At 50.6% G+C, this 25,882-nt stretch overlaps 2 protein-coding genes and 1 long non-coding RNA gene across 5 annotated transcripts in view; all 3 read left to right on the plus strand.

The window, feature by feature from the left end:
* RIN2 (Ras and Rab interactor 2) overlaps window positions 1-6,657 on the plus strand; it is a 49,754-nt gene extending 43,097 nt beyond the window's left edge. The window contains exons 9-11 of the mRNA XM_086631174.1: window positions 263-394; window positions 2,600-2,763; window positions 5,880-6,657. Coding sequence (XP_086487300.1) covers window positions 263-394; window positions 2,600-2,763; window positions 5,880-6,197 — 614 coding nt within the window. The 3' untranslated portion in view covers window positions 6,198-6,657. The remainder of the gene's footprint in view (window positions 1-262; window positions 395-2,599; window positions 2,764-5,879) is intronic.
* A 2,476-nt stretch (window positions 6,658-9,133) lies between these two features.
* On the plus strand, window positions 9,134-13,629 carry NAA20 (N-alpha-acetyltransferase 20, NatB catalytic subunit). 3 transcript variants are annotated; one of them, XR_015223006.1, is made up of 6 exons: window positions 9,134-9,216; window positions 9,299-9,323; window positions 9,410-9,500; window positions 10,501-10,636; window positions 11,658-12,335; window positions 12,734-12,773. XR_015223006.1 is itself a non-coding variant. In XM_086631176.1 (6 exons), the coding sequence occupies exons 1-6, from the start codon at window positions 9,164-9,166 to the stop codon at window positions 12,817-12,819; spliced, it is 537 nt and encodes a 178-aa protein (XP_086487302.1). In that variant the 5' UTR covers window positions 9,134-9,163; the 3' UTR covers window positions 12,820-13,629. The 3 variants fall into 3 exon arrangements, 2 of the variants coding, with proteins under 2 accessions (XP_086487302.1, XP_086487301.1); XM_086631176.1 differs by having other exon boundaries at window positions 11,658-11,803; window positions 12,734-13,629; XM_086631175.1 differs by having other exon boundaries at window positions 11,658-12,776.
* A 7,204-nt stretch (window positions 13,630-20,833) lies between these two features.
* Window positions 20,834-24,584, plus strand: LOC147529336 (uncharacterized). Its single transcript, XR_015223007.1, has 3 exons — window positions 20,834-22,240; window positions 23,003-23,576; window positions 24,042-24,584. It is a non-coding gene; the product is annotated as an uncharacterized LOC147529336 (long non-coding RNA).
* The last annotated feature ends 1,298 nt before the right edge of the window (window positions 24,585-25,882 follow it).

Here is a 25,882-nt window from a genome sequence, read left to right on the forward strand (position 1 = left end):
CTTTAAATTCCCATGCATGCCTCAAGGTGTGCCTAATCAGATTTGTGCTTGTTAGAAGCACAGGATGAAGCTGGTGTCAGTCTCCTGTCCAGCGACTGTCAGATGATGTTCTCTGTGCTGTATGTTGATAGCAGGAGGCTCTAGAGTAATACAAACGTACTGATCAGTGAAGACAGCAAAAAAAAAATACTTTCCTTTCAAACACCGAAACTGGTAAAAGGATGTGGTTTGTCTGTCACTCTCTGTGTTCCCTTCCACCCAGGGAGGCTGTATGGAGCTGACGACTTCTTGCCTGTGTTGACATATGTACTAGCCCAGTGTGATATGCTGGAGCTGGATACTGAAATTGAATACATGATGGAATTGCTGGATCCATCTTTGCTGCATGGAGAAGGTAAGTTTTTTTTTTTTTTGTTAGATATGAGCGAAGGTCTACGGAAGGGGTATTCTTCCTCATAGCTCAGTTGCTGTTAACCTTGTTTGAGTAGAAAACCTTTCCAGGGGAGTCCTAAAGTCAGTGATGTCAGTAGAAAACCTTTCCAGGGGAGTCCTAAAGTCAGTGATGTCAGTAGTGTAACAAGAGAATCTCATAATTATTTCCACCTTCAGGTAAGAGAAGGCTGGTTAGCTTGCAGAGTACGGGCCTGAGTGACCTGGGAGGCTACCGATGTGTGCTACTGTATGAGGGAGTACGTTGTTTTCAACCAACAAGAGGGAGGCATTGTGACTTAGCAAGCAAACATATACACTGTGCAAGGGCCAAATGTGATTTTCCTTCTGTGCCTGAAAATACCCCGAGAGTATTTATAGGGCTGCAGCATTCAGTTAAATTGGGAGACATGTAAGAGGACTTCTCTTACGTGCTTTGTAAAAACTTTGGGGGGGATTCTCAGCCGGGGACGTACTTTTGAGAATATCACCCCCCCTTAATGATCTTTGCTTCTTCCCAATATTTGCTTCTCTCAAAGTATTTTTATGAGCCTTAGGAATACGTTTCCTAAGGCACGCCAGAATGACTGCTGAAGTTCACTAGAGGCCAGGAAATCTCCCTCCTTTTTGTTTTCACGGTGGTGTTTTTAACAGAGGTATTCTGCAAGCCCTTGGTAGGCCCCAGAATCTACCAGTTTATGAGGATGTTTAGAGGTTCTTGTGACCAAGCTCAGCTGTGAGTTTAAGTATATGTGTATGTTTCCCACTCCTGCTCTCTCTTGGCTTGCTGAAGTTGCTGTATCCTCTTACGTGCCAGTATGCATGAGAGAACCGCGTCAGGATTCCTCCAGTTTGGCACTAGTCTGTTCCCTGCTTTGCGCGCAGAGCATCCTCTAGTGCGTTGTTCAGGAATCTTAGCACGGAAATATTTGAGGTGTGAAGCTGGAGATCATTAACATGCTTGAAAGGCAGAAACATATACTGGACTATTAAGTCATTTTTAATGCAGCAAAAGAAGTCCATATGTTGGTTGGCTCTGTCTTTGGCACCAGCGGAACCATACCGTGCAGGAAAAATTCAGTGCTTTGGAATTGTGCAGTTCAAATGTGATGTATCATCCAGTTTACCTCACGGGTCTAGCATGTGTTTTGTGTATTAAACTTGTTGCAAAGCTAAAGGCCAAAAGGATGCTCTCAGTAATACAGAAAATACTACTGCACGCATATAATGCATCTTTGACTCCGTGAATAGACTGTGCTGCCTCTTAATTGGATGCTCCCACTCAAATAGTTTACTTTTTTTTAAAAAAAAAAGAGAGACACAGACGGGAGGAAAAAAAAAAAAGAGAGCAAGAGAAATAAATGACAGCGTGTCTTTTGTTTCTCCTGGTTGTTGAGAACTGTTACCTCCTGTTCAGACTCCTTTTCCTTTGTGACCTGCAGCTTCTTTTGTACATCAGCAGCTGTATCTTGGCTTTAATTGGTTCTCCACTCATGGAATAAAAGTGAAGTACGGAGAACTGTACGCATCCCCTCAGGAGTGATTCTGGATTTTATGGGGGGGAAAAAAAGGTGACAAACACAGCCTTCCTTTTAAAAACACAAGCACGCTCTTTGGAATGCTTTCAGGGTACAAATCACACACTCAGTCGTTACTTATTGCTGCTAAGAGTGGTTGCTTTTAAGTTCCTGAACAGTGGTAGGTTGCCTTTTACTGTGTTTAAAAAGCCGTGTTTATTTCGTGCACACTTGGAGCTCAGGAAGAACACAAACCACTGTTTGGAAATTGTTCAGAAGAAAACTCATGTTCGGACTTGGTAAAAATACTCGGGCGTAAGGGAGTGACACCAATTCAGTGGTGTAACCAGCACTATTGGACCCAGAGTTAGATACTGTTGCACTGTTTGAGAACATGGAGCTCCTGCAACCACTGCATCTCTTTCAGCAGCTGAGAACACACCACCCAGGATTTTGCAGGCCAGCGAGCTGTTTTTCTTTATGTGTAAATCTTTTGGCAATAGAGTACAGGGGCTTTCATATATGTGTGTGTATATGTGTGTATATATATATAAAAAAAAAAAATTGTGTTTGTATTTCTGACTGTGACCAGTTGGAACTAGCATAGTGTTTGTGACCGCTCTGAGTAGCTCTTCCCTTGCTGTCCTTCACAGGGGGCTATTACTTGACAAGTGCTTATGGAGCACTTTCACTGATCAAGAACTTCCAGGAAGAACAAGCTGCCCGACTGCTAAGTTCAGAAGCCAGAGATACTCTCCGGCAGTGGCACAAGAGGAGGACAACTAACCGGACGATACCTTCAGTGGATGATTTTCAGGTAGAGCTTAGGGCTTTCATCCTCTCTCAGAGGATGATTGTTTTGTTGGAAATCCCCATTTGAGAGGTATGATTCATAACAATTACCTTGGAGCCACAAGGTAAGTGGAATGAAGCAGTTCTGAGAATATGGCTGGCAAATTTGCCTGAGTTTTTGAAGTCTTTGCACTTTATAGTAGAGTTTGATTATGATGGTCTAAAGAAAACATTAAATAATGGAGTTTACCCACTCTCCCTTCTATTTAAGTCACGCAGAGCGAGGACAGAAACATATCTTAGATTCACCTTCTTTGTATGCTTTACCATTAAAAAGAATAAACACAGATTTCCAGTGGTATAAATCAGCATAGCTCCCCAGTAGCTAATGGTGGCATGCAGCAGGTAATAGAGAGGAGAGGTGGGAGGAAAGTTTGCCTGCAGTTTTAGAGTTTAAGCAAGGAGTAGAGCTCTCTACTATGGATGTCTTCATGTTTGTTTTGTGTTTTTTTTTTTTTCCTGCTCTCCATTTCTTAACTGCTCTTTCAGAGTAGGGCAGTAACTTCAACTGAAGAATAACAAAACCCTCGAGATGACTTCATCTTTTAAAACCAGGCCTGCATGTCTGTCTTAGAGCATGCTGTCGATTGCCTGTTCAGACGCATCAGTTTGTGGACTGAAGCAAGGAGGACGTTGGAATTGAGAAGAAAAGGATTTACTCCTTTGTGTTCCATTGTTTACGGTTCATACCACAGCACAAAGTTGCCAGGAGTCTCATGACAGCCATCAATTAGCTACATAGTTAAGAGCTTGAGAAATGAAGGTGTGGGGTCATCAGGAGATGATGAAACCTTTCAGTGGAGGCTCCTTCTGCTTTATCGGTGTCCATGCAAATGACTACAGCACTGAACAGGAAGGAGTTGGGAAAAGAAGCAGCCTTCCACAATTTGGCTCTCTTAGGAAGAACTGATAGCCAGTGCACAAAGCTACTCCATCTTACTGGGGTCCATTTTATATTCTGCTTGTCTGTAGTTAGGTGTCAGGTTCAAGTAGCTTGAGTCTTTGTCCTTTTAGCATACACTACACTGTTTATAGGAAAATCCATCACCTTCTATTTCTGCTGGATGACTAAATGACAGAAGGTTCTTCAGCAGGATCTTGTATTCTGTTTCACCTTCTCTTCCTCAGCACATTAACTTCAGCCAAGCTAATTGTACAGCTGGAAGCCATGCTGGATGTGGGAAGATGCAGGGGGGCGGGGAAGGATCTGGCACCAAGTGTGTCCAGTGCTTCTCTTTCTGTTGTCTCTTTCAGAAGAGTGCCTCGCATCAGTAAGATCACACCACTTCCAGGCAGTGCTTGGCACAAATTCAAGCATTTTGCTGCCTGCTCAGAATGCCAGTTTGCCATCTCCTTTCTCCATGTCCTCCAGTCCTGAAATGAAGCACCTTCGCTTCAAACAATGTGTGACTCAACTTTAGCTCAACTCATCTTTCCCACGTTGAACCAGAATGTGATCACTGCGTTTCTGTGACAGTCTCACAGCCTTATCAGCTTTTGGGCCTTGGAAGGCCTTCATCCTCCCTCCCTCAAAAGGATGAAAAAGCAAAAAATCCCATATTTTGATGATTAAATACAACTTTCTGATACTGCATAAGTAATTTTGATACTTAGTATACGAGTTACAGGCATTTGTACAAATTTAAGCCTCTCCTTGCAGCAATCCTGTCCGTCTAAAAGCACATGCATTTAAAAAGAGGTCTTCTGTGTGTTAACCACATTAGAAATTAAAACTGTAATGTATTTTGTACTTTGCCTTGTCTAGGGCTGATTTTTTTTTTTTTTACAATTTCTTCATGCTGGGTGACAAAAATGGATTAGTTCTGTTCAGTCCCAATGGTTTAAATGCTGTTGCAAAGCTTCAGTGTTTCAATCTGCAAGCTATCAAAAAAAATACTTTATTAAAGACGAGTGCTCTTTGGAACTTAAGTCATATGAACATTCTTTTCAGTCTGAGCTTTTAACAGCTTTTTTTTATGAAATGTAAATTTTTACTATTGCAATTTAGCATGCTTGATTTAGCGTGCAAACATAGGTACTAGCTCAGTCAATAAACAGGTCTTTCTCACTGTCATTTTTTTCTATCTCCTTTAATTTTGCTGCTTTTTAGTCTTTAATTGCAGTTAATGTCTTTTTAACTAAAGCACACAACAGCAGGCTGCTTTGTTCATGTGTCCAAAAGTTGGGTTTTTTGGGGTTTTTGTGTTCCCCGCCCCCCCCCCCCCCCCCCGGTTACTGCTTTTTATTTTACTTTTAAAATGCTTTCTCAAAGGTAGAACTGCATTTCCTTGTAGGGCATATTTAGAATTTCTCCACGTTATCAAAGTTGTGGCCATGTGTCAATTTCAACAGGAAAAAAAAAGATCCAGCTTTTGCTCGAGAGCATACGGATTTACTGTTAATGTTGCAGCGTACGTTTTCTTTCTGTCTCCTTCTGAGCCTTATTTAAAAAAAGAAAATGCTATCCCACAACACTCAGTTACATCAGGCTCAGACACCAGATTGCCACCGGTTAACGTGAGGAGAACGTCCTGCATGAGGATGGATTACCTTCTGCGTGCTGCAGAATAAGACTGCAAACCGTTTATCCCTGCAGTAACTTGTGGGTCAGCACCCTTGCGTGCTGCTGGCAGAGGCTTTTTTTTTCCCCTTGTTCCTTCTGACTAACACATTGCCAGAAGCTTCTCTTCTCTAGTATTGACCCAGCAGGTGCAGCAGCGTCCCTCAGGCATGCTGCCTCAGACATTTATTTTGTTTCCTAGTCAGTCCAAACATCGAGTCCCATTAAAACCACCAGTGTTTTCCATGTGGCTTTAAGGCTGTATCTGTTCACTCTTAATTGCAGGGTTAGAATGTAAACCGAGGAAAGGAGGATGCTGGCTTACGAATTTGTTACACCCACCACAGGCTTGCCACAGTTTCACCACTAACGTCACAGTTGACAAGGTGGCCATAATGTACCGGAATCACCGGTGTGTGTTTCACAGCTAGAACGTGGAGAGGCTTGCTCTTTGTTGCTGACTCTTCAGAGGATGAGTTTTGGTTTTTTCAGTGCCTCATGTCTGTTTTCTCCTTCTACAGAACTACCTGCGTGTTGCATTCCAGGAAGTTAACAGTGGATGTACAGGAAAGACCTTACTAGTAAGACCGTATATCACTACGGAAGATGTGTGCCAGCTTTGTGCTGAAAAGTTTAAAGTGGACAATCCAGAAGAATATAGCCTGTTTCTTTTTGTTGATGACACCTGGCAGCAACTGACAGAGGATACCTACCCACAGAAAATTAAGGCAGAGTTGCACAGCCGTCCGCAACCCCAGGTCTTTCACTTCGTCTACAAGCGCATTAACAGTGATCCATATGGTGCCATTTTTCAAAACAACGATGACACAGCTTCTTAAAACCAGCAACTCATCGTTTAACTCCTGTTCCTTGTTAGCTGTTGAAAACATCTTTGTTGGCTGCCTTCCTTAGCAGCTAAACCAGGTCTTAAACCATAAATGCCTAGTAAAACACGCGCAGACTCTTGTAGCGTTGCTTTCAAAAACCCACATAAACAACGCATGTGGCCAGTTCTGCGGAATATTCCACCAGCGTGTTTGAGTAAACAGCCCATGAGGCTGAATTTCTTGTACCACACTCTTCTGAAGCCTAGTATAATACTGCGGCCCTCTGCAGATCTTTTGCTGTAGTGTGCAAAAAAATCTATTTTCTTACACTCATTCTTTAGCCAAATGTCATTTTGATTTAAATATATGTACGCTAGACAAGTATTACAGTAAACTGGCTGGTATGAGCTCAGTTTCACCAGCATGAGCTTGACAAGACTGTCCGATGCAGGGCATCAGTTAACTCATAATTACCTGGATGATTGCATCCTTTCCTAATTTTTTTAATTACAGAAAATCACCATGTTTATATATATATATATATCATAGAAATTTTATAGCAGTTGCAGGTAAACTGTCAGGGTTGGTTTTTGAAATATTTTTTTAACTCTAAAGTATTCTATAATTATGCATGTGATTTTTAACATTTAATGTACAAGAATAAATCTCTTGCTGGTTTTAGAGTATTGCATTAAAAGTCTCTGGTTTCTCTTCTTTTCCTGTTACGGGAGAGTTTTTATAAAACTTCTGTTATCTGTAAGAAGATTGTAACACTGGCACTGGTGATTTCAGTGCCCTTATCTGAACTTGATGTACTATTATCTGGATTATTGTTTATATGCATTTTTTTAGACAGGACTAGGGGGTTGGAAGAAGAAATTGAAAGAAAAGGATGTAGAGAAGGGGCAGAGAAAGAATGTAGAGAACCTAATTTAGGATTAAAATGTGTCAGTCTGCTGGTTCAGGCTCCTTGCAGAAAAGAAGCAAAAGAGGTTGGTAAGGAACTTTTATGTAAACAGTACTGTAGATTTGCAGAGGGATTTGACAGCACCTATCCCAGATAACTTTGCGTTAGCAGAGGATTAAATATATCAGTAGGGTGAAGGAGAACATATATAGTCTGTCACCGACATCAAAACGTGTCTTGGACTGAAGGACGTGTTGTAGCATTTCATGGTTCTAGGTTACTCGGTGGGATGTGAAAGTCAGTCCTGCGTTTGCGAAGGCACAACGTTATTAACCGTGTGTGTTCTTAGATGTGTCCGAGGTAGCCGACGCTGTGGGTGACACGCTGGACTACTGAAGTCAATTAGGGCCACTCTCGTCAGAGGGAAATGGGGTTCTCCCCGAGTCTGGTGTGAGCAGTGTAACGTCAGGGAGATGATTAGAAACATGTCGAGAGCAGCACATGTGTATTGTACGTACAGAGATCTGTAGCATTTTTGTCAGTTTGCCATGTATCCGAAACCCCTGGCACATGTTTGTATTTCATTTTGTAAATGGTGAGTTTTGCATGTAATAATACATTGTAATACTGAACTACAATTTGGGATGTTGTGTGCTGTGGTTTTTGGGGTGTTTTTTTGGTTTGGTGGGGGTTTTTTAAGAAATTGTTCACTCTTGAATATTTTGTGTGTCAGTAGACTCTGATGCTTCTGCTTTTCATACTGCTCGGCCCACTTAAAACTCCGCAAAAGAAGGATGCATTCACAGTATTAGTTAGTTCCTGTGCGTGGCCTGAACAGTCAGGAGAGGCAGCAGGCAGGTATTTTGACTGCTGAACTGTTTCTTGAAGTTAAGACTGACGTTCAGTGCTAAAGAAAAAATCAACTATTTTCACATGATGGCAGCTTGGCTAGGGGAGGGAAGGACTGGGGCAGAGAGGCAAAGTGTTGTGAAACTCAGAATTTCAGGCGCTAAACGAAGGAAGCCAAAGAGTATGAAAAGGGAAACGCATGCCAAAACCACCCCAAGATGATTCCGCTGTCCGTTCTTGTGCAATTGTTTCTTTTGAAAATGTAGAACGCTTTATTCACTGTGGTGTGCAAAGCACTTCTCATAATGCCAGGAAACATGATACAAAAACTTTGGAAGGAATCTGGATTTGTAAAAATAAGCTATTCTGCCTTCTCCACTGTGAGGTGTTTGATGCTATGAAATGCCGAAAAGCATGAAAGATTGTTTTTATTTATTACTCCCTTTTTTTGAAATAGAGAAGCAAGTGGGAAGGCTAGAGGAAATAAAGCTGGAGGTAATAAATCCCTAAATCTTACTAATAAAAGAGCCTTAACAGAAAAGTTAAGGCTACATTAGGGGATTATTTGTGGATTCACAGAAAGTGCATAATGCAAAATCTTAACATGGCGCCTGCAGCAGCTTAAATCAAATCTAACAAGTTGTTGTCATTTCCCCGTGGTGTTTTTCTTATTATTCATCGTAAAGGCTGCCATCCTTCCTTGCGGTGGCAGCCTTCCAGGCAAGCCTCGCGTTCAGGGATCGCTCTTTCCATGGAGCTGCAGCGTCCCAGGCGGGTAAGGATTCTTTACCGGGGGCGGGGGACGGGACATTTCTGTAATGCCAGAAAACGGGGTGAGCTGGCAGATCGATTGGGCCGACTAAAACCCCCAAAAGTTACGGTGCTGCTCTCTAAGCTCTTGCCGGGCTGCGGGGATAGGGGCGGGGGTGGGGGAGAGGGACGCGAACGGGGCTGCTGCGGCAGGGGGAAGGCGGCGTTTTCCCTAAAATACCGCAGGTTCGGGATCTGAGAGGCCGCCCCCTCGGACGGGAAGATAAAGCCGAGGGCAGCCGGGTCGCGGCCCCTGCTGCTGCGGGCCCCGCCGCCCCTCCCTGCCTCCGCCGCGGCGGCAGCCGGCCCCGCGCGCCGCTTCCGGGGCCGCCGCTCCGTAGCGGAAGGAGCGCGTCGAGGGCGGAAGTGCTTCCGGGGGAGCAGCGGGAGCAGCGGGAGCAGCGGGAGCAGCATGACGACCCTTCGCGCTTTCACCTGTGACGATCTCTTCCGCTTCAACAACATGTGAGCGCCGCCCGCCTTCCCTCTCCCTTTCCCTCTCCCGGTGGGGCCGGGCCCGCAATGAGCGTTGCTCTCCCCCCTGCAGCAACCTGGACCCGCTGACGGAGACCGTATCCTTCGCGCTGCCGCGGGCCGCCGGGGGGAGGCGCGGGGCCGGGCGCTGGCGGCCGCAGTCGCTCCTTAACCGGGCGCGCAGTACGGGATCCCCTTCTACCTGCAGTACCTGGCGCACTGGCCCGAGTATTTCATCGTCGCCGAGGCGCCCGGCGGGGAGCTGATGGGTTACAGTGAGTGTGGCGCGGCGGGAGTCCCGCCCCGGTGCGTGCGAGCGCCGCCGGTCCCGGCGCTCCGCGGGGAGCGAGAGCGCTGGGCTTGGGGTCGAGGGAAGGCTCGCGGGCGGCGTGGCCTCTGCTTGTTTGCTGTGGGATGTTTGTGCCTTTCAGAAATGATTCCCAACAGAGCTCTCGGGTAGTTTATGCCTTCCACGGTTTTTTCCTCTTTTTTTTTTTTTTTTTGGGGGGGGGGGGCGTGGCGTGGCGGGGAGAGGCGGGGTGGGGTGAGTGGGGACAGGATAAGGGTCTCTTTGTCAGGACCTGTGAAATAAAGTATTTAGCAGCATAGTAAATATTAATGTATTTGCTGCACAGAAAGTTTCTTTGCACTTACCACATCAGTTGCTTATTAGCAGCGACTGTGATGTTTATAAAAGTGCTGCGTGGGAGCGATGAATGTTCATTAGTGATCTAACACTGATTTGGCTCTGTGTAGGAAGGAGAGGAACTGCAAAGAAGTCTCCCAAATCAACATCCCCCACCCTTTATCTGTTTTTGTTAAACACACCGTGTTTGCAGGGCCTTGGCTTCCTGTTGCGAGATTGGCAGAGCTGCCCAAGCTCTGTTCCCTCACAGTCACCAAAAGTCTCCAGTAGGTGCTGGGATAGTCCAGCGCTTTGTTCCTCCGCTATTTTAGTCAGATTCTGAATTCTGCTAGGTTAAAGACTCACAAGAGTGGCTTAAATTTCACATTTGGAAGTCACACCTCAAACAATGGATTTGCAAAATTTTTTTCTTTTTTCCTTTTTACACTAGTCAGGAAACGACTGTAAAACTTGCACGAAATTACATTTTTACTGGTTGCTGAATCAGAGTGGTAATGTAGACGTCCCGGTTTAAGCCTTTACCGTAACTGTGGCAATGTTTGTTTGTGTACTGCTTGGTTCTTTTGTAAAGATGTATAGCTGTGAGTGGTGCATTATTCCAGAGGTGCTGCTGCTCTGTATGTTCGCAGTAATGGGCAAAGCGGAAGGCTCTGTGGCTAGGGAAGAATGGCATGGACATGTTACTGCTCTCTCCGTTGCACCAGAATTTCGACGGCTGGGTTTGGCTGCTAAATTGATGGAGCTACTGGAAGAAATTTCAGAAAAGTGAGTACTATGCTTATCTTTACATTTAATCTTTCAAAGTAATGTTTCTACGGACACCTGTCCGTGGCTTAGATGTTCGATTTTCATGAAACAGACCCAGAATTTTGCTTTAAGTAGTGTTCTGATTCACTGAAATTCCCTGTAGTTAGAGAACAAGAATTATGAATATTGCTTGGTAGTTTAATACCTCAGGGTTTCTCTGAAACCTGGCTTGCCAGAATAAGTAGGAAGTAGCCTGAATTCCAATGGAGATACTGTATAAAAGGTCCTTTTCTTGACAGGAGAAGAGCTTCTTGAAACGTCAGCGCCGTTTCCTGTAGGGCCTCCAACATACTTACTCAGTAATGGTGGGCTTTGTGTGATTCCCTCAGGCACAATCTTGAACAAAATCTGTATGGCAGGCAGTATCTTAGCTTACTTTCCATCTCACGCTTGGTTGCTTGAACCTGCAGAAAACTTAATTTAGTGTCAAGTGAACCCACAGGGAAATGTCCCCAACTCATGCTGGTAGGGCAACCACGTTGTGGTTGGTAAAACTGGAAAATAGCACAGTGTTTTGAAAAATCTGCCTTGTGAGGAGAAGGGCCATCTCCTCTTAGGCAACTGAATGTTGTGACTGATTCCACACCCCTCCGCCGTCAACTCTGAAGGAGGCAGTCCCTAAACGAATGCAATCCAAAATGTGGATTTTTTTTTTTTATTATTATTATTTCTTATGGATATGAGGCTTGTGTGGGTGTTTAGCTTGTCCCATTCTTCTGTTCACAATTCTGAACCCACTGATGGGTGAACCCGCTGATGTAGAATAGTGGTCATGTGACAAAAATGAAACGAAATCGGTGCCTGTTCTGTATTTGTCCCTTGCTAAAGGAATACATCTGTTACTGTGGTGTGAAGTATGTTTGATCAGCATACCGCATCGTCAGACCTGCTCTTGGTCTGATTGCAGGTTATTATGTAGAAATACATTCACCTACTATTCCTTACTGTGTTTTTTTCATTTTATTTTATTTTTTCAAAGAAAGGGTGGATTTTTTGTCGATCTGTTTGTAAGAGTATCAAATCAGGTTGCAGTAAATATGTATAAGCAACTAGGCTACAGTGTGTACCGGACAGTTTTGGAGTACTACTCTGCAAGCAGTGGAGAGCCAGATGAAGATGCTTATGGTAAGCACTTGTTCTGCCTCAAGTTGAATGGAAAGTTTTGCATGTTGAGAGTTCCTGGGCTTGTTTGTATGATTTTTTTTTTTTTTTTTAAAGATGAAACAAGTTCAGCTAGTTGTTGATAACTGGGATTTTTTAATACTCCTTTAGATAGCTTTTCCTACTGAAGATTACATCAGTTACAAAACTTAATCTTGCAGTTTACACATTTTGTAGCATCTGTGGCAAAAAGTGCTAAACAAGAATAAATTAGTAAGTACCAATACGTTTATCCTGTAGATAAGATGAAAATAAAAATGGAGTTTCTTATCTGATTTTTCTTTCTGAGGAACGCTCACATCCAGTGCCTGGGCTTTTTCCTAATGTTAGTGGGGGAAGGAATGGCAGTGCTTTCCTCGTTTCTTCCCATAACAGGGACTTGAAACACTTGTTTTTTTCAGATGTCTAATTACAAATTTACAAGTGTCAGTGCTCAACAGCGGCAGAGAATTGGGTGGCCTTTTGTATTTAAAAGGGAAGGAACATGGAAATTCAAGTATGTTAATGTCAATTCGGTTAACAAAACTGAAGTACCAGCTGCTTTGTCTTTCTAGATCTTCTCCTTTCAGTGTCCTCCCCACAGGGTTACCTGGCCATGCTGTGTATCGTTTCTGTTCTTGCACTATTAATTTGATATGCAAGAGTACTATGAAATACAGAGGCTATGGGCAGACATCTGCCATTGTTGCAGATGCCTTAAATCGTATATTTGTCCCCTTAGCCTGTCGTTTCTTTTCCATTCAGTTGAGTTTCATGCAGTGTTAATTCCAATTAATATCGTTGCTGCTGAACAACTTGAGATGTTCTATGATTCTAGGAAATCTTCTTGATTAAAAATGATCTAATTATAATAGAGAATTCACTAACTTTTTTTTTTTGTTTCTTTTGTCACAGATATGAGAAAAGCCCTTTCCAGAGATACAGAGAAGAAATCAATTATACCTCTGCCTCATCCTGTGAGACCAGAAGACATTGAGTAACTGTAAGCTGTGATTCTCAGGCAGCTTATTAAGAGTGTCAGGTTCCTTCTCCCCTCAGCCCCCAAGAACTTACAGATGAGAAATCTTAGGCTCAGTGTTTTTCCTCATTGTTGTGGTTTGACCCCAGCCAGCAGCTAAGCCCCATACAGCCACTTGCTCACTCCCCACTAGTGGGATGGGGCAGAGAATTGAAAGAGTAAAGGTGAGGAAACTCGTGGGTTGAGATAAAGACAGTTTAATAGGTAAAGCAAAAGCTGCGCGCACGAGCAAAGCAAAACAAGGAATTAATTCGCCACTTCCCCTTGGCAGGCAGGGGTTCAGCCATCTCCCAGGAGAGCAGGGCTCCATCATGCCTAACGGTTACTTGGGAAGACAAAGGCCATCACTCCCAACATCTCCCACTTCCTCCTTCTTCTCCCAGCTTTATATGCTGAGCATGATGTTATGGTATGGAATATCCCTTTGGTCAGTTGATGTCAGCTGTCCCAGCGGTGTCCTCTTCCCATTTCTTGTGCACCTCCAGCTTCCTTGCTGGTAGGATGGTGTGAGAAGCAGAAAAGGCCTTGACTCCGTGTGAGCGCTGCTTAGCAGTAACGAAAACACCCCTGGGTTATGAGCACTGTTTCTAGCACAAATCCAGGCCACTATCCCAACCAAAACCAGAACACCTATGAAATACCAAAAAGCAACACTGAGACGCTCACTAACGCTGCTTCTCTTGGCAATGGCTGCATGCTCCTGCACTTACCCAATTATTTTTCCTGTCAAATACTGGAAATTCAGAGACTATTAAAACAGAATTACATCCTGTATGGTGTTTTCTTGGTTTTTCTTTCAAACCAAAAATACCTGAAATCAGTGATAGTAAAAACTCTTCAAATGCGTTTATTCATGACCAATGAAAATACTGTACAACACCCCAGCAACGCAGCAGGGGAAGGCACTGTATTGATACTTGCATGGAAGATAAGTGACTTGGGGGAAAAGGGAATTCCGGCAGGGGGAAACTGCTTTTTTGCTGTCGGAAGGAATGTTGGTGGGCAGAGTACTGGGCTGGCATGATAATAAAGCTTTAATCAGAGAGATCCTTTTTAGATTTTCATAAAGGCTTGTTAGGTGTCTGGTGTGCAGTGTCTTTGTCTTCAGTTATTTTGTGTCTTGTTTTTTACTTTCTTCTTGTTTTGGTAGTTGTTGTAAGAAATATTTTTTAGCCTTGCCTAATTTAAAAAAAACAAACCAAACCTAAAACTCCAGGTTTCAGAAAATGGCTTGCTCCCTGGGAGTAACTGTTTAAATATGAATTAGACTGAATTCTAATTTAAAAAGCGCCGCGTGGCGTGTGCCACCACCGCACATACGCAGTGCATGAAATGCCGCTGCCATGTTACCCGGCAATAAAGGGTTAAAGTTTTTGTGTAAGAGTTTCATGAAGGGTTTAGCAGGCAGTAGGTGATCTACACGCTCCTAAAGACGCTAAGGAGAAGAGCGTCCTCGAAGCGGTCAGGAACGATTAGAAGGGAGATTCTTTATGCAGAACTGTCTGCCCTTGAAGGGAACATCCCGGAGAACGGATCAACTTTATTCTCCTGTTTTTCTGAGCTGTGAACGTGCCGTGACTTGGGGGAAAAGGGAATTGCGGCAGGCGGAGATGGCGACCACCAGCTCACGGACCACCTGCCCCGAATACGCCCCAGACCCAAAAGAAGGGGGCGGAGGAGAGAACTGAGCGTGCGAAGGAATTTCCATGTAAAGCGAGAGGAAGTGAACCGATATTTAAGAATATGTAAATATGTTACGAATGATGCGTGCCCGTAGCGTGTAACTAGTTTTCTGCCCAGAAGCCGGGTGTGCCGGCTCGGAGGAGGAATCCCCCGTGCACCCAGCGCTGCGGTCGAGAGCGGAGCTTTCTAAAACTCCAAAAGGAGTCCGGTAAGGTTCAGTTTTCCTTTTCGGGTGCCAGCCCCCCCGCAGGCGCAGTGTCTAGACTGGCGCCGCCTCCGCCGCGCCAGTTCCTTAATGGTTAATTAACAATTAGACTGTATAGACGGGCGCAGTGTACGGAGTGGCGCCGCCTCCGCCGCGCCAGTTATTTCCAAGTCAGTGCCCAATGAGTGGGTACGGGCTGCATCGTGGGCGCCGCCTGGGGCGCGCATGCGCGGTGAGTAGACTGGCAGCGCGTCGGTCGCGCATGCGCAGTGCGTCGGCTGAAGCTGCAGGGGCGCGCATGCGCAGTGTAGAGACTGGCATCGCCCCTCTCGCGCATGCGCAGTAGTAAAGACTGGCGCGGTGCTCACTGCTGCCGCCTGGCGGACCGATCGCGGTACTGCATGTGGACGCCGCCGAGGCGCCTCCGTGCTCCGCGTTGCCGCCTGCCGGTAACGGCAATGCGGTGCCGCAGGGCTTGCGCGATGCCGCCGCCCCGCTCGCTGCCGCCGCCCCACGTGCTCGGTGCCGGCGGGCTTTCGGCAGCGAACCGCCGAACGGCAGCGCCGGCGCCTCCCCGGCGAAAGCGGCGGGAGGTGGGGGGGGGGCAGAAGCGTCGGGAGCGAGGGTGGACAGAAGCGGCGATCCGGCGGCGCTCACCCGGGGGAGGCGCCGGCGCTGCCGTTCGGCGGTTCGCTGCCGAAAGCCCGCCGGCACCGAGCACGTGGGGCGGCGCCACCGCGCAAGCACTGCAGCACCGCATTGCCGTTACCGGCAGACGGCAGCGCGGAGCACGGAGGCGCCTCTGCGGCGCCAACATGCAGTACCGCGATCGGTCCGCCAGGCGGCAGCAGTGAGCACCGCTGAGGGCCGCCCCGCCCCGCATGAGAGGGCGGTGCCAGTCTCCGCAGTACGCATGCGCGGCGGCGGCGGCTTCAGTCTACGCAGCAGCTGGCCAATCGCGGGGGGGGGCGGGCGGAGGGCGTGGCTACGCAGACGCGAGGAGCAGCGGGCCAATCGCAGAGGCGTTTGCAGGGAGGGGGCGCGGCTATGCCGATATGAGGAGCAGCGGGCCAATCTCAGGGGGAGGGCGGGGACGAGGCGTGGCTATGCAGATGTGAGGAGCAGCGCGCCAATCGCAGAGGGGTGCGCAGGGAGGGGGCGTGACCATGCAGATGTGAGGCGCGGCGGGCCAATCGGAAAAAGGTGGGCGGGGAGGGGGCGAGGCTACGCAGCAGCTGGCCAATCGCAAAGCGGCGGGCGGGCAGAGGGCGTGGCTACGCAGACGTGAGGAGCAGCGGGCCAATCGCAGAGGCGTTTGCGGGGAGGGGGCGCGGCTATGCAGATGTCAGGAGCAGCGGGCCAATCGCAGGGGGTGGGCGGTGACGGGGCGTGGCTATGCAGATGTGAGGTGCGACGGGCCAATCGCAGAGGCGTTCGCGGGGGGGGCGTGGATATGCAGATGTCCGGAGCAGCGGGCCAATCGCAGAGGCGTTTGCGGGCAGGACTTCTTGGAGGACTTTCGGCCCATAGAGAGTGAGTTCGGATGACTAACGGGGCACTTCCGGTGCGCTGGAGGACCGCCGGCCCATAGAGAGAGAGTTCGGATGACTGACCGGGCACTTCCGTCGTGCCGGAGGACTGCCGGCCAATAGAGTGTGAGTCCGGAGGACTGAAGAGCACTTCCGGGCCGCCCTGGGGCGCGGTAGGGGCCGGTACCGGAGCGCCGATGGCCGGTTTCGGTGCCGGGCGGAGAGGTCTGTGCTGTGGGAGGGCGGGAGCGTCCGTCAGACGCCGAGAAGCCGCTTCGAGCAAGATGGCGGCGCGCGGAGCTCGGGTGTCGGGAACGGCAGCGGCTGCCGGTGCGGTGAGCGAGCAACCCCTCTGCCCGCCCCCGCCGCTTCTCTCCCGCCGCTTCTGCCCAGTTTTTTTCTGTCTGTCGCTTTTTCTGCTGCTCGGTGAGTGAGAGGCAGTAATGATGCTTTTTTTCTATATGGCTTCAAAAAAGACTGCTAAACTTTTTTATTCAAATTACCATGAAGACCGGGAATCTGAACTACCTGGTTTGTGAAGTAGTAGCTACGATTAAATTTAAGCATGATTCATCCCTCAGTAACTTGTCCTTTCTTTATTTGCACTCTAAGGTTTTGTCACTTGACCGCTAAGTGGCATTCACTAGTGCCCGTGATTTTTTTTAAATTTTTTAATACCGACTAGAGTTGTTTCTCTCCAGATGCTGATCCCAATTAGTGCTTTTCAGGTGTCAGATCCGGCGACCCAGCTGGGACCCTCTCTGTTCGGCTGCAGGACCCGCTGAGAACAGGACTCCCTTGGGTACCCCCAGGCATTTCTCCGGCGGGACTCCTCGCCTCAGTCGGATCACTGCGGGAACAGACAAGGACCGTCTTAGAAAAGGTATTCTTTTTGGTTCTTTTGGGTTGGGGAGCGGTCCGTTAGGGAGCTCTCCGTAAGTCGTAAGGTGAGGCTTGCGCAGGACAGCGTGTACCGGGCAGCCCAGCGCCTGAAAGGTGCGCTTTGGGTATCGAATCGGTTTTGATTGTGGGTTCCAGTCCCACCAGAAACCATCTGAAGGCTGAAATATTAATGATTGAATCCCATGTGATTGTTTGTGCGGTTCCAAGAGTCGTATTAATCGTTTGTACGGTTGGATATTCTTGTGGTTGTAAAACTTGTTTTCGTCCTGTTTGTGCGCGTGCGACCGAGACGTGCTTACACGACGAAGCGAGCGCGGAGTCGTGATCCGCGGCTCTGTCGTCCCGCGAGGGAAACAGCTGGAGATGGACGAAGCGATTGACGAATGAGCGTGAATGAGGTATTTTAGTGCTAATTAGTTATGTCTAGGAGGTGTGATTTTAGTTTTAGGTCGTTTGGTTGGTAACAACGGGATGGGGATAATAATAAATAATAACAATCCAGTAAATAATGGGCGGTCAGCAGAGTGGGGGAATTTTGGAAAAGAGTCCGTTAGGATGTGTCCTGGCACATTGGAAAGATATGTGCCAGGACATAGGTCCCCCGGAGGAAATGTAAATAAGAAAACTTTAGTTAAACATTGTAATCGGTGGTGGCTGTTATAGAAATTGGAAGATGAGGAAAAATGGCTGAATAATAACATTTATAATAGAATAATACTTAAAGTATAATTCTAATGCTTCTAATACTTGTAATGGACTTGTAATACTCTATTTTGCAATTGGGGCTGTGTCTCGGAAGAAATTGCAAACGGGATAAGGTGGTATATGCTGCTTCAACTTTGTTCTCGTGTTTTTCTGAACAGTGAACGTGCAGCGACTTGGGGGAAAAGGGAATTGCGGCAGGCGGAGATGGCGATCGCCGACCCACGGACCACCTGCCCTAGATACGCCCCAGACCCCAAAAAAAGGGGCGGAGGAAGAGAGCTGAGCGTGCGAAGGAATTTCCGTGTAAAGCGAGAGGAAAATGAACCGATATTTTAGAATACGTAAATAGTGTTACTGAATGATGCGTGCCCGTAGCGTGTAACTAGTTTTCTGCCCAGAAGCCGGGTGTGCCGGCTCGGAGGAGGAATCCCCCGTGCACCCAGCGCTGCGGTAGAGAGTGGAGCTTTCTAGAACTCCAAAAGGAGTCCGGGAAGGTTCAGTTTTCCTTTTCGGGTGCCAGCCCCCCCGCAGGCACAGTGTCTAGACTGGCGCCGCCTCCGCCGCGCCAGTTCCTTAATGGTTAATTAACAATTATTTAATTGTTATTAAATTAATGAGTCATTTCATTCAATTTAATTGTGATTAAATTAATTCGTTATTTCATAGTCAGTTACCAACGAGCGCGTATGGCTGCATCGCGGGGCGCCGCCTGGGGCGCGCATGCGCGGTGAGGAGACGGGCAGCGCGTCGGTCGCGCATGCGCAGTGCGTCGGCTGAAGCTGCCGGGGCGCGCATGCGCAGTGTAGAGACTGGCATCGCCCCTCCCGCGCATGCGCAGTAGTAAAGACTGGCGCGGTGCTCACTGCTGCCGCCTGGCGGACCGATCGCGGTACTGCATGTGGACGCCGCCCAGGCGCCTCCGTGCTCCGCGTGGCCGCCTGCCGGTAACAGCAATGCGGTGCCGCAGTGCTTGCGCGATGCCGCCGCCCCGCTTGCTGCCACCGCCCCACGTGCTCGGTGCCGGCGGGCTTACGGCAGCGAACCGCCGAACGGCAGCGCCGGCGCCTCCCCCGCGGAAGTCGGGGGGCGGGGCAGAAGCGTCGGGAGGTGGGGGGCACAGAAGCGGCGAGCGGGCGGCGCTCACCCGGGGGAGGCGCCGGCGCTGCCGTTCGGCGGTTCGCTGCCGTAAGCCCGCCGGCACCGAGCACGTGGGGCGGCACCACCGCGCAAGCACTGCGGCACCGCATTGCCGTTACCGGCAGACGGCAAGGCGGAGCACGGAGGCGCCTCTGCGGCGCCCACATGCAGTACCGCGATCGGTCCGCCAGGCGGCAGCAGTGAGCACCGCGTCAGTCTTTACTACTGCGCATGCGCGAGAGGGGCGGTGCCAGTCTCTCCACTGCGCATGCGCGGCGGCGGCGGCTTCAGTCTCCACAGCAGCTGGCCAATCGCAGAGGCGTTTGCGGGGAGGGGGCGTGGCTATGCAGATGTCGAGAGCAGCGGGCCAATCGCAGAGGCGTTCGCGGGGGGGCGTGGCTATGCAGATGTCCGGAGCAGCGGGCCAATCGCAGAGGCGTTTGCGGGGAGGGGGCGCGGCTATGCAGATGTGAGGAGCAGCGGGCCAATCGCAGAGGCGTTCGCGGGGGGGCGTGGCTATGCAGATGTGAGGAGCAGCGGGGCCAATCGCAGAGGAGTTTGCGGGGAGGGGGCGCGGCTATGCAGATGTCAGGAGCAGCGGGCCAATCGCAGAGGCGTTCGCGGGGGGCGTGGCTATGCAGATGTCAGGAGCAGCGGGCCAATCGCAGAGGCGTTTGCGGGGAGGGGGCGCGGCTATGCAGATGTCAGGAGCAGCGGGCCAATCGCAGAGGCGTTCGCGGGGGGCGTGGCTATGCAGATGTCAGGAGCAGCGGGCCAATCGCAGAGGCGTTTGCGGGGAGGGGGCGTGGCTATGCAGATGTCAGGAGCAGCGGGCCAATCGCAGAGGCGTTCGCGGGGGGGCGTGGCTATGCAGATGTCCGAGCAGCGGGCCAATCGCAGAAGCGTGGGTGGGGCGGGACTTCTTGGAGGACTTTCGGCCCATAGAGAGGGAGTTCGGATGACTGACCGGGCACTTCCGTCGTGCCGGAGGACTGCCGGCCAATAGAGTGTGAGTCCGGAGGACTGAAGGGCGCTTCCGGGCCGCCCTGGGGCGCGGTAGGGGCCGGTACCGGAGCGCCGATGGCCGGTTTCGGTGCCGGGCGGAGAGGTCTGTGCTGTGGGAGGGCGGGAGCGTCTGTCCGTCGTTGAGAAGCCGCTTCGAGCAAGATGGCGGGGCTCGGGTGTCGGGAACGGCAGCGGCTGCGGGCGGCGGCTGCCGGTGCGGTGAGCGAGCAACCCCTCTGCCCCCCCCCACCGCTTCTCTCCCGGCGCTTCTGCCCCCCCCCCGCCGCTTCTGCCCCCCCCCCCCGCCGCTTCTGCCCCCCCTCCGCCGCTTCTGCCCCCCCCCGCCGCTTCTGCCCCCCCCCGCCGCTTCTGCCCCCCCCCTGCCGCTTCTGCCCCCCCCCTGCCGCTTCTGCCCCCCCCCCGCCGCTTCTGCCCCCCCCCCTGCCGCTTCTGCCCCCCCCCGCCGCTTTCTGCCCCCCCCCCGCCGCTTCTGCCCTCCCTCCGCCGCTTCTGCCCCCCCCCCGCCGCTTCTGCCCCCCCCCGCCGCTTCTGCCCCCCCCGCCGCTTCTGCCCCCCCTTCCGCCGCTTCTGCCCCCCCTCCGCCGCTTCTGCCCCCCGCCCCCCGCCGCTTCTGCCCCCCGCCGCTTCTGCCCCCCGCCGCTTCTGCCCCCCGCCCCGCCGCTTCTGCCCCCCGCCGCTTCTGCCCCCGCCCCCCGCCGCTCCTGCCCCCCCCCCCCGCCGCTTCTGCCCCCCCCGCCGTTCCGCTTTTGTCCCCCCTCCTCTGCTTCTGCCCCTCCCGCCACTTCTCCCCAGTTTTTTCTGTCCCTTTTTCTGCTGCTCGGTGAGTGAGAGGCATTAATGATGCCCAACTAGTGTTCTCAGTTTTCAAAATTCAGTGTTACTGTTTACTAATCATATTCGTTTTGCACTGGTTTTACTTTTATTTGAGTTGTACTTGAAAGAAATCTGTGGGGTGGGGGGGGCAGCTGTCCCCCAAAATGGCCACGTTTACATTGAAGTGGTCGTAATACTCTGTTAACAGTTTTCTAATTTTATTTTAAAACTAACTCTTTTAATGTTGTTAGTTCTGGTTAAGAATCATCACCACCTGCGAATTTTCTTAATACCTACATTTAAACACAGCTGTTAATTAGTGACTCGTTTTTATTTCTCTTTATTTAATCTAAAGCTTTGATTATTGCTTTGGTTCTGGGCAGGAGTCATTATCGGTTGTGAACTTACAGCTGTGTTATAATTTAAGTATTAAACACTCTCCATTAGCTTTCCCATTCTATTTGCATTTTAAATTCCAAAACTGTCTTATTTTGTTTCCGATGGAGTCATTAATGACTGCAAATTATTTAATAATGGCTCTATTTAACTTTAGCGATTAATGGCTGTCAACCACTTTTCTATATGGCTTCAAAAAAGACTGCTCAACTTTTTATTAAAATTACAATGGAGACCGGGAATCTGAACTACCTGGTTTGTGAAGTAGTAGCTACGATTAAATTTAACCGTGATTCAACCCTCAATAACTCGTCCTTTCTTTATTTGCGCTCTAAGGTTTTGTCACTTTACCACTAAGTGGCATTCACTAGTGCCTGTGATTTTTTAAAATTTTTTAATACCGACTAGAGTTGTTTCTCTCCAGATGCTGATCCCAATTAGTGCTCTGTTAACTTGTATTTTGCTGCTTGTGGTTTTATGATATAAACTGGGAGCAATTACTGTCTGTAAAGTTTTGCAGAGTAGCTGGAGACTGCGCATTCTTTACTTTTAAAGACTGTTCTCGTTACTGTTCTTTAAGTTTTTATTCTAAATGCTTTAAAGTAAAGAACAAGTAGTAAAAATTAAAGTAACAGGAACATTGGAAATCCCAGGGAGAACAGCAGGAGCACCGTGGTGTGAGCGGAGGTCAGACGAGCGCTTCAGGCCCGCTCGGTCGCTCCAGGATTTGGCACTTTGACTCCACCAGCCCTTTTTTTCCAGGAACCCCGAATTGCTGGGGGAGCAGACACACGCACAGCAGATAGGCAGCAGCGTTGGAGTGCCGGCTGTGCCGCTGCCACCCGCTGCGCCCCGTTACTGCTGCTGCACCCGCCGGAGCCCGAGCGACTGCCGCCCTCTTGGCTAAAAGGTTCTGATGGAACTGGTGGCACTGAGACCGCCTGTGGGTGCCCGATGGAGACAGAGGAGCGCTGCGGTGAGGACAGGTGACGGGTATGATGCGCAGCACTGAAACACAGAGAGATGGAAAAGGAGAGGAAAAAAAAAAAAGGCAACGGGCTGCAGGACAGAGGCAGAGGATAACAAAGAGAAGGAGAGGAGGGAGCAGGACACAAGGATAGAGAGGAGAGGGACGGAGAAGCCAAAAGAAATTTTGGGAAGCACGGCAAATTCTGGGAAGCGCGAGGCGGGGGGAGGCCCAAGACACACAGGCGGCGCGCGGGGCTCGGGTGCCGGTGCAGTAGGTGATCTACACGCTCCTAAAGACACTAAGGAGAAGAGCGTCCTTGAAGCGGTCAGGAACGATTAGAAGGGAGATTCTTTATGCAGAACTGTCTGCCCTTGAAGGGAACATCCCGGAGAACGGATCAACTTTATTCTCATGTTTTTCTGAGCTGTGAACGTGCAGTGACTTGGGGGAAAAGGGAATTGCGGCAGGGGGAGATGACGACCACCGACTGACGGACCACCTGCCCCGAATACGCCCCAGACCCCAAAAACAGGGGCGGAGGAGAGAACTGAGCGTGCGAAGGAATTTCCATGTAAAGCGAGAGAAAATGAACCGATATTTAAGAATGCGTAAATATGTTATGAATGATGCGTGACCGTAGCGTGTAACTAGTTTTCTGCCCAGAAGCCGGGTGTGCCGGCTCGGAGGAGGAATCCCCCGTGCACCCAGCGCTGCGATCGAGAGTGGCGCTTTCTAAGTCTCCAAAAGGAGTCTGGGAAGGTTCAGTTTTCCTTTTCAGGTGTCAGATCCGGCGACCCAGCTGGGACCCTCTCTGTTGGGCTGCAGGACCCGCTGAGAACAGGACTCCCTTGGGTACCCCCAGGCATTTCTCCGGCGGGACTCCTCGCCTCAGTCGGATCACTGCGGGAACAGACAAGGACCGTCTTAGAAAAGGTATTCTTTTTGGTTCTTTTTGGGTTGGGGAGCGGTCCGTTAGGGAGCTCTCCGTAAGTCGTAAGGTGAGGCTTGCGCAGGACAGCGTGTACCGGGCAGCCCAGCGCCTGAAAGGTGCGCTTTGGGTATCGAATCGGTTTTGATTGGGGGTTCCAGTCCCACCAGAAACCATCTGAAGGCTGAAATATTAATGATTGAATCCCATGTGATTGTTTGTGCGGTTCCAAGAGTCGTATTAATCGTTTGTACGGTTGGATATTCTTGTGGTTGTAAAACTTGTTTTCGTCCTGTTTGTGCGCGTGCGACCGAGACGTGCTTACACGACGAAGCGAGCGCGGAGTCGTGATCCGCGGCTCTGTCGTCCCGCGAGGGAAACAGCTGGAGATGGACGAAGCGATTGACGAATGAGCGTGAATGAGGTATTTTAGTGCTAATTAGTCATGTCTAGGAGGTGCGATTTTAGTTTTAGGTCGTTTGGTTGGTAACAACGGGATGGGGATAATAATAAATAATAACAATCCAGTAAATAATGGGCGGTCAGCAGAGTGGGGGAATTTTGGAAAAGAGTCCGTTAGGATGTGTCCTGGCACATTGGAAAGATACGGGCCAGGACATAGGTCCCCCGGAGGAAATGTAAATAAGAAAACTTTAGTTAAACATTGTAATCGGTGGTGGCTGTTATAGAAATTGGAAGATGAGGAAAAATGGCTGAATAATAACATTTATAATAGAATAATACTTAAAGTATAATTCTAATGCTTCTAATACTTGTAATGGACTTGTAATACTCTATTTTGCAATTGGGGCTGTGTCTCGGAAGAAATTGCAAACGGGATAAGGTGGTATATGCTGCTTCAACTTTGTTCTCGTGTTTTTCTGAACAGTGAACGTGCCGTGACTTGGGGGAAAAGGGAATTGCGGCAGGCGGAGATGGCGATCGCCGACCCACGGACCACCCGCCCTAGATACGCCCCAGACCCCAAAAACAGGGGCGGAGGAAGAGAGCTGAGCGTGCGAAGGAATTTCCGTGTAAAGCGAGAGGAAATGAACCGATATTTAAGAATACGTAAATGTGTTATGAATGATGCGTGACCGTAGCGTGTAACTAGTTTTCTGCCCAGAAGCCGGGTGTGCCGGCTCGGAGGAGGAATCCCCCGTGCACCCAGCGCTGCGATCGAGAGTGGCGCTTTCTAAGTCTCCGAAAGGAGTCTGGGAAGGTTCAGTTTTCCTTTTTGGGTGCCAGCCCCCCCGCAGGCGCAGTGTCTAGACTGGCGGCGCCGCCGCCGCCGCGCCAGTTCCTTAATGGTTAATTAGCAATTAGACTGTACAGACTGGCGCAGTGTCTGGAGTGGCGCCGCCTCCGCCGCGCCAGTTATTTCCTAGTCAGTTCCCAATGAGTGGGTACGGGCTGCATAGCGGGGCGCCGCCTGGGGCGCGCATGCGCGGCGCGCAGACTGGCAGCGCGTCACTCGCGCATGCGCAGTGCGGAGACTGAGGCTGCCGGGGCGCGCATGCGCAGTGGAGAGACTGGCATCGCCCCTCTCGCGCATGCGCAGTAGTAAAGACTGACGCGGTGCTCACTGCTGCCGCCTGGCGGACCGGTCGCGGTACTGCATGTGGGCGCCGCGGAGGCGCCTCCGTCCTCGGCGTTGCCGTCTGCCGGTAACGGCAATGCGGTGCCGCAGTGCTTGCGCGATGTCGCCGCCCCGCTCGCTGCCGCCGCCCCACCTGCTCGGTGCCGGCGGGCTTACGGCAGCGAACCGCCGAACGGCAGCGCCGGCGCCTCCCCCGCGGAAGTGGGGGGGGGGGGGGGGGGGGGGGGGGGCGGGACGCAGAGAAGCGGCGAGCGGGCGGCGCTCACCCGGGGGAGGCGCCGGCGCTGCCGTTCGGCGGTTCGCTGCCGTAAGCCCGCCGGCACCGAGCACGTGGGGCGGCACCACCGCGCAAGCACTGCAGGCACCGCATTGCCGTTACCGGCAGACGGCAAGGCGGAGCACGGAGGCGCCTCCGCGGCGCCCACATGCAGTACCGCGATCGGTCCGCCAGGCGGCAGCAGTGAGCACCGCGTCAGTCTTTACTACTGCGCATGCGCGAGAGGGGCGGTGCCAGTCTCTCCACTGCGCATGCGCGGCGGCGGCGGCTTCAGTCTCCACAGCAGCTGGCCAATCGCAGAGGCGTTTGCGGGGAGGGGGCGTGGCTATGCAGATGTGAAGGAGCAGCGGGCCAATCGCAGAGGCGTTCGCGGGGGGGCGTGGCTATGCAGATGTCAGGAGCAGCGGGCCAATCGCAGAGGCGTTTGCGGGGAGGGGGCGTGGCTATGCAGATGTCAGGAGCAGCGGGCCAATCGCAGAGGCGTTCGCGGGGGGGCGTGGCTATGCAGATGTCAGGAGCAGCGGGCCAATCGCAGAGGCGTTTGCGGGGAGGGGGCGTGGCTATGCAGATGTCAGGAGCAGCGGGCCAATCGCAGAGGCGTTCGCGGGGGGGCGTGGCTATGCAGATGTCAGGAGCAGCGGGCCAATCGCAGAGGCGTTTGCGGGGAGGGGGCGGGGCTATGCAGATGTCAGGAGCAGCGGGCCAATCGCAGAGGCGTTCGCGGGGGGGCGTGGCTATGCAGATGTCAGGAGCAGCGGGCCAATCGCAGAGGCGTTTGCGGGGAGGGGGCGTGGCTATGCAGATGTCAGGAGCAGCGGGCCAATCGCAGAGGCGTTCGCGGGGGGGCGTGGCT

Source organism: Tauraco erythrolophus, chromosome 2, assembly GCF_009769465.1.
Source record: "Tauraco erythrolophus isolate bTauEry1 chromosome 2, bTauEry1.pri, whole genome shotgun sequence".
NCBI classification, from domain to species: domain Eukaryota; kingdom Metazoa; phylum Chordata; class Aves; order Musophagiformes; family Musophagidae; genus Tauraco; species Tauraco erythrolophus.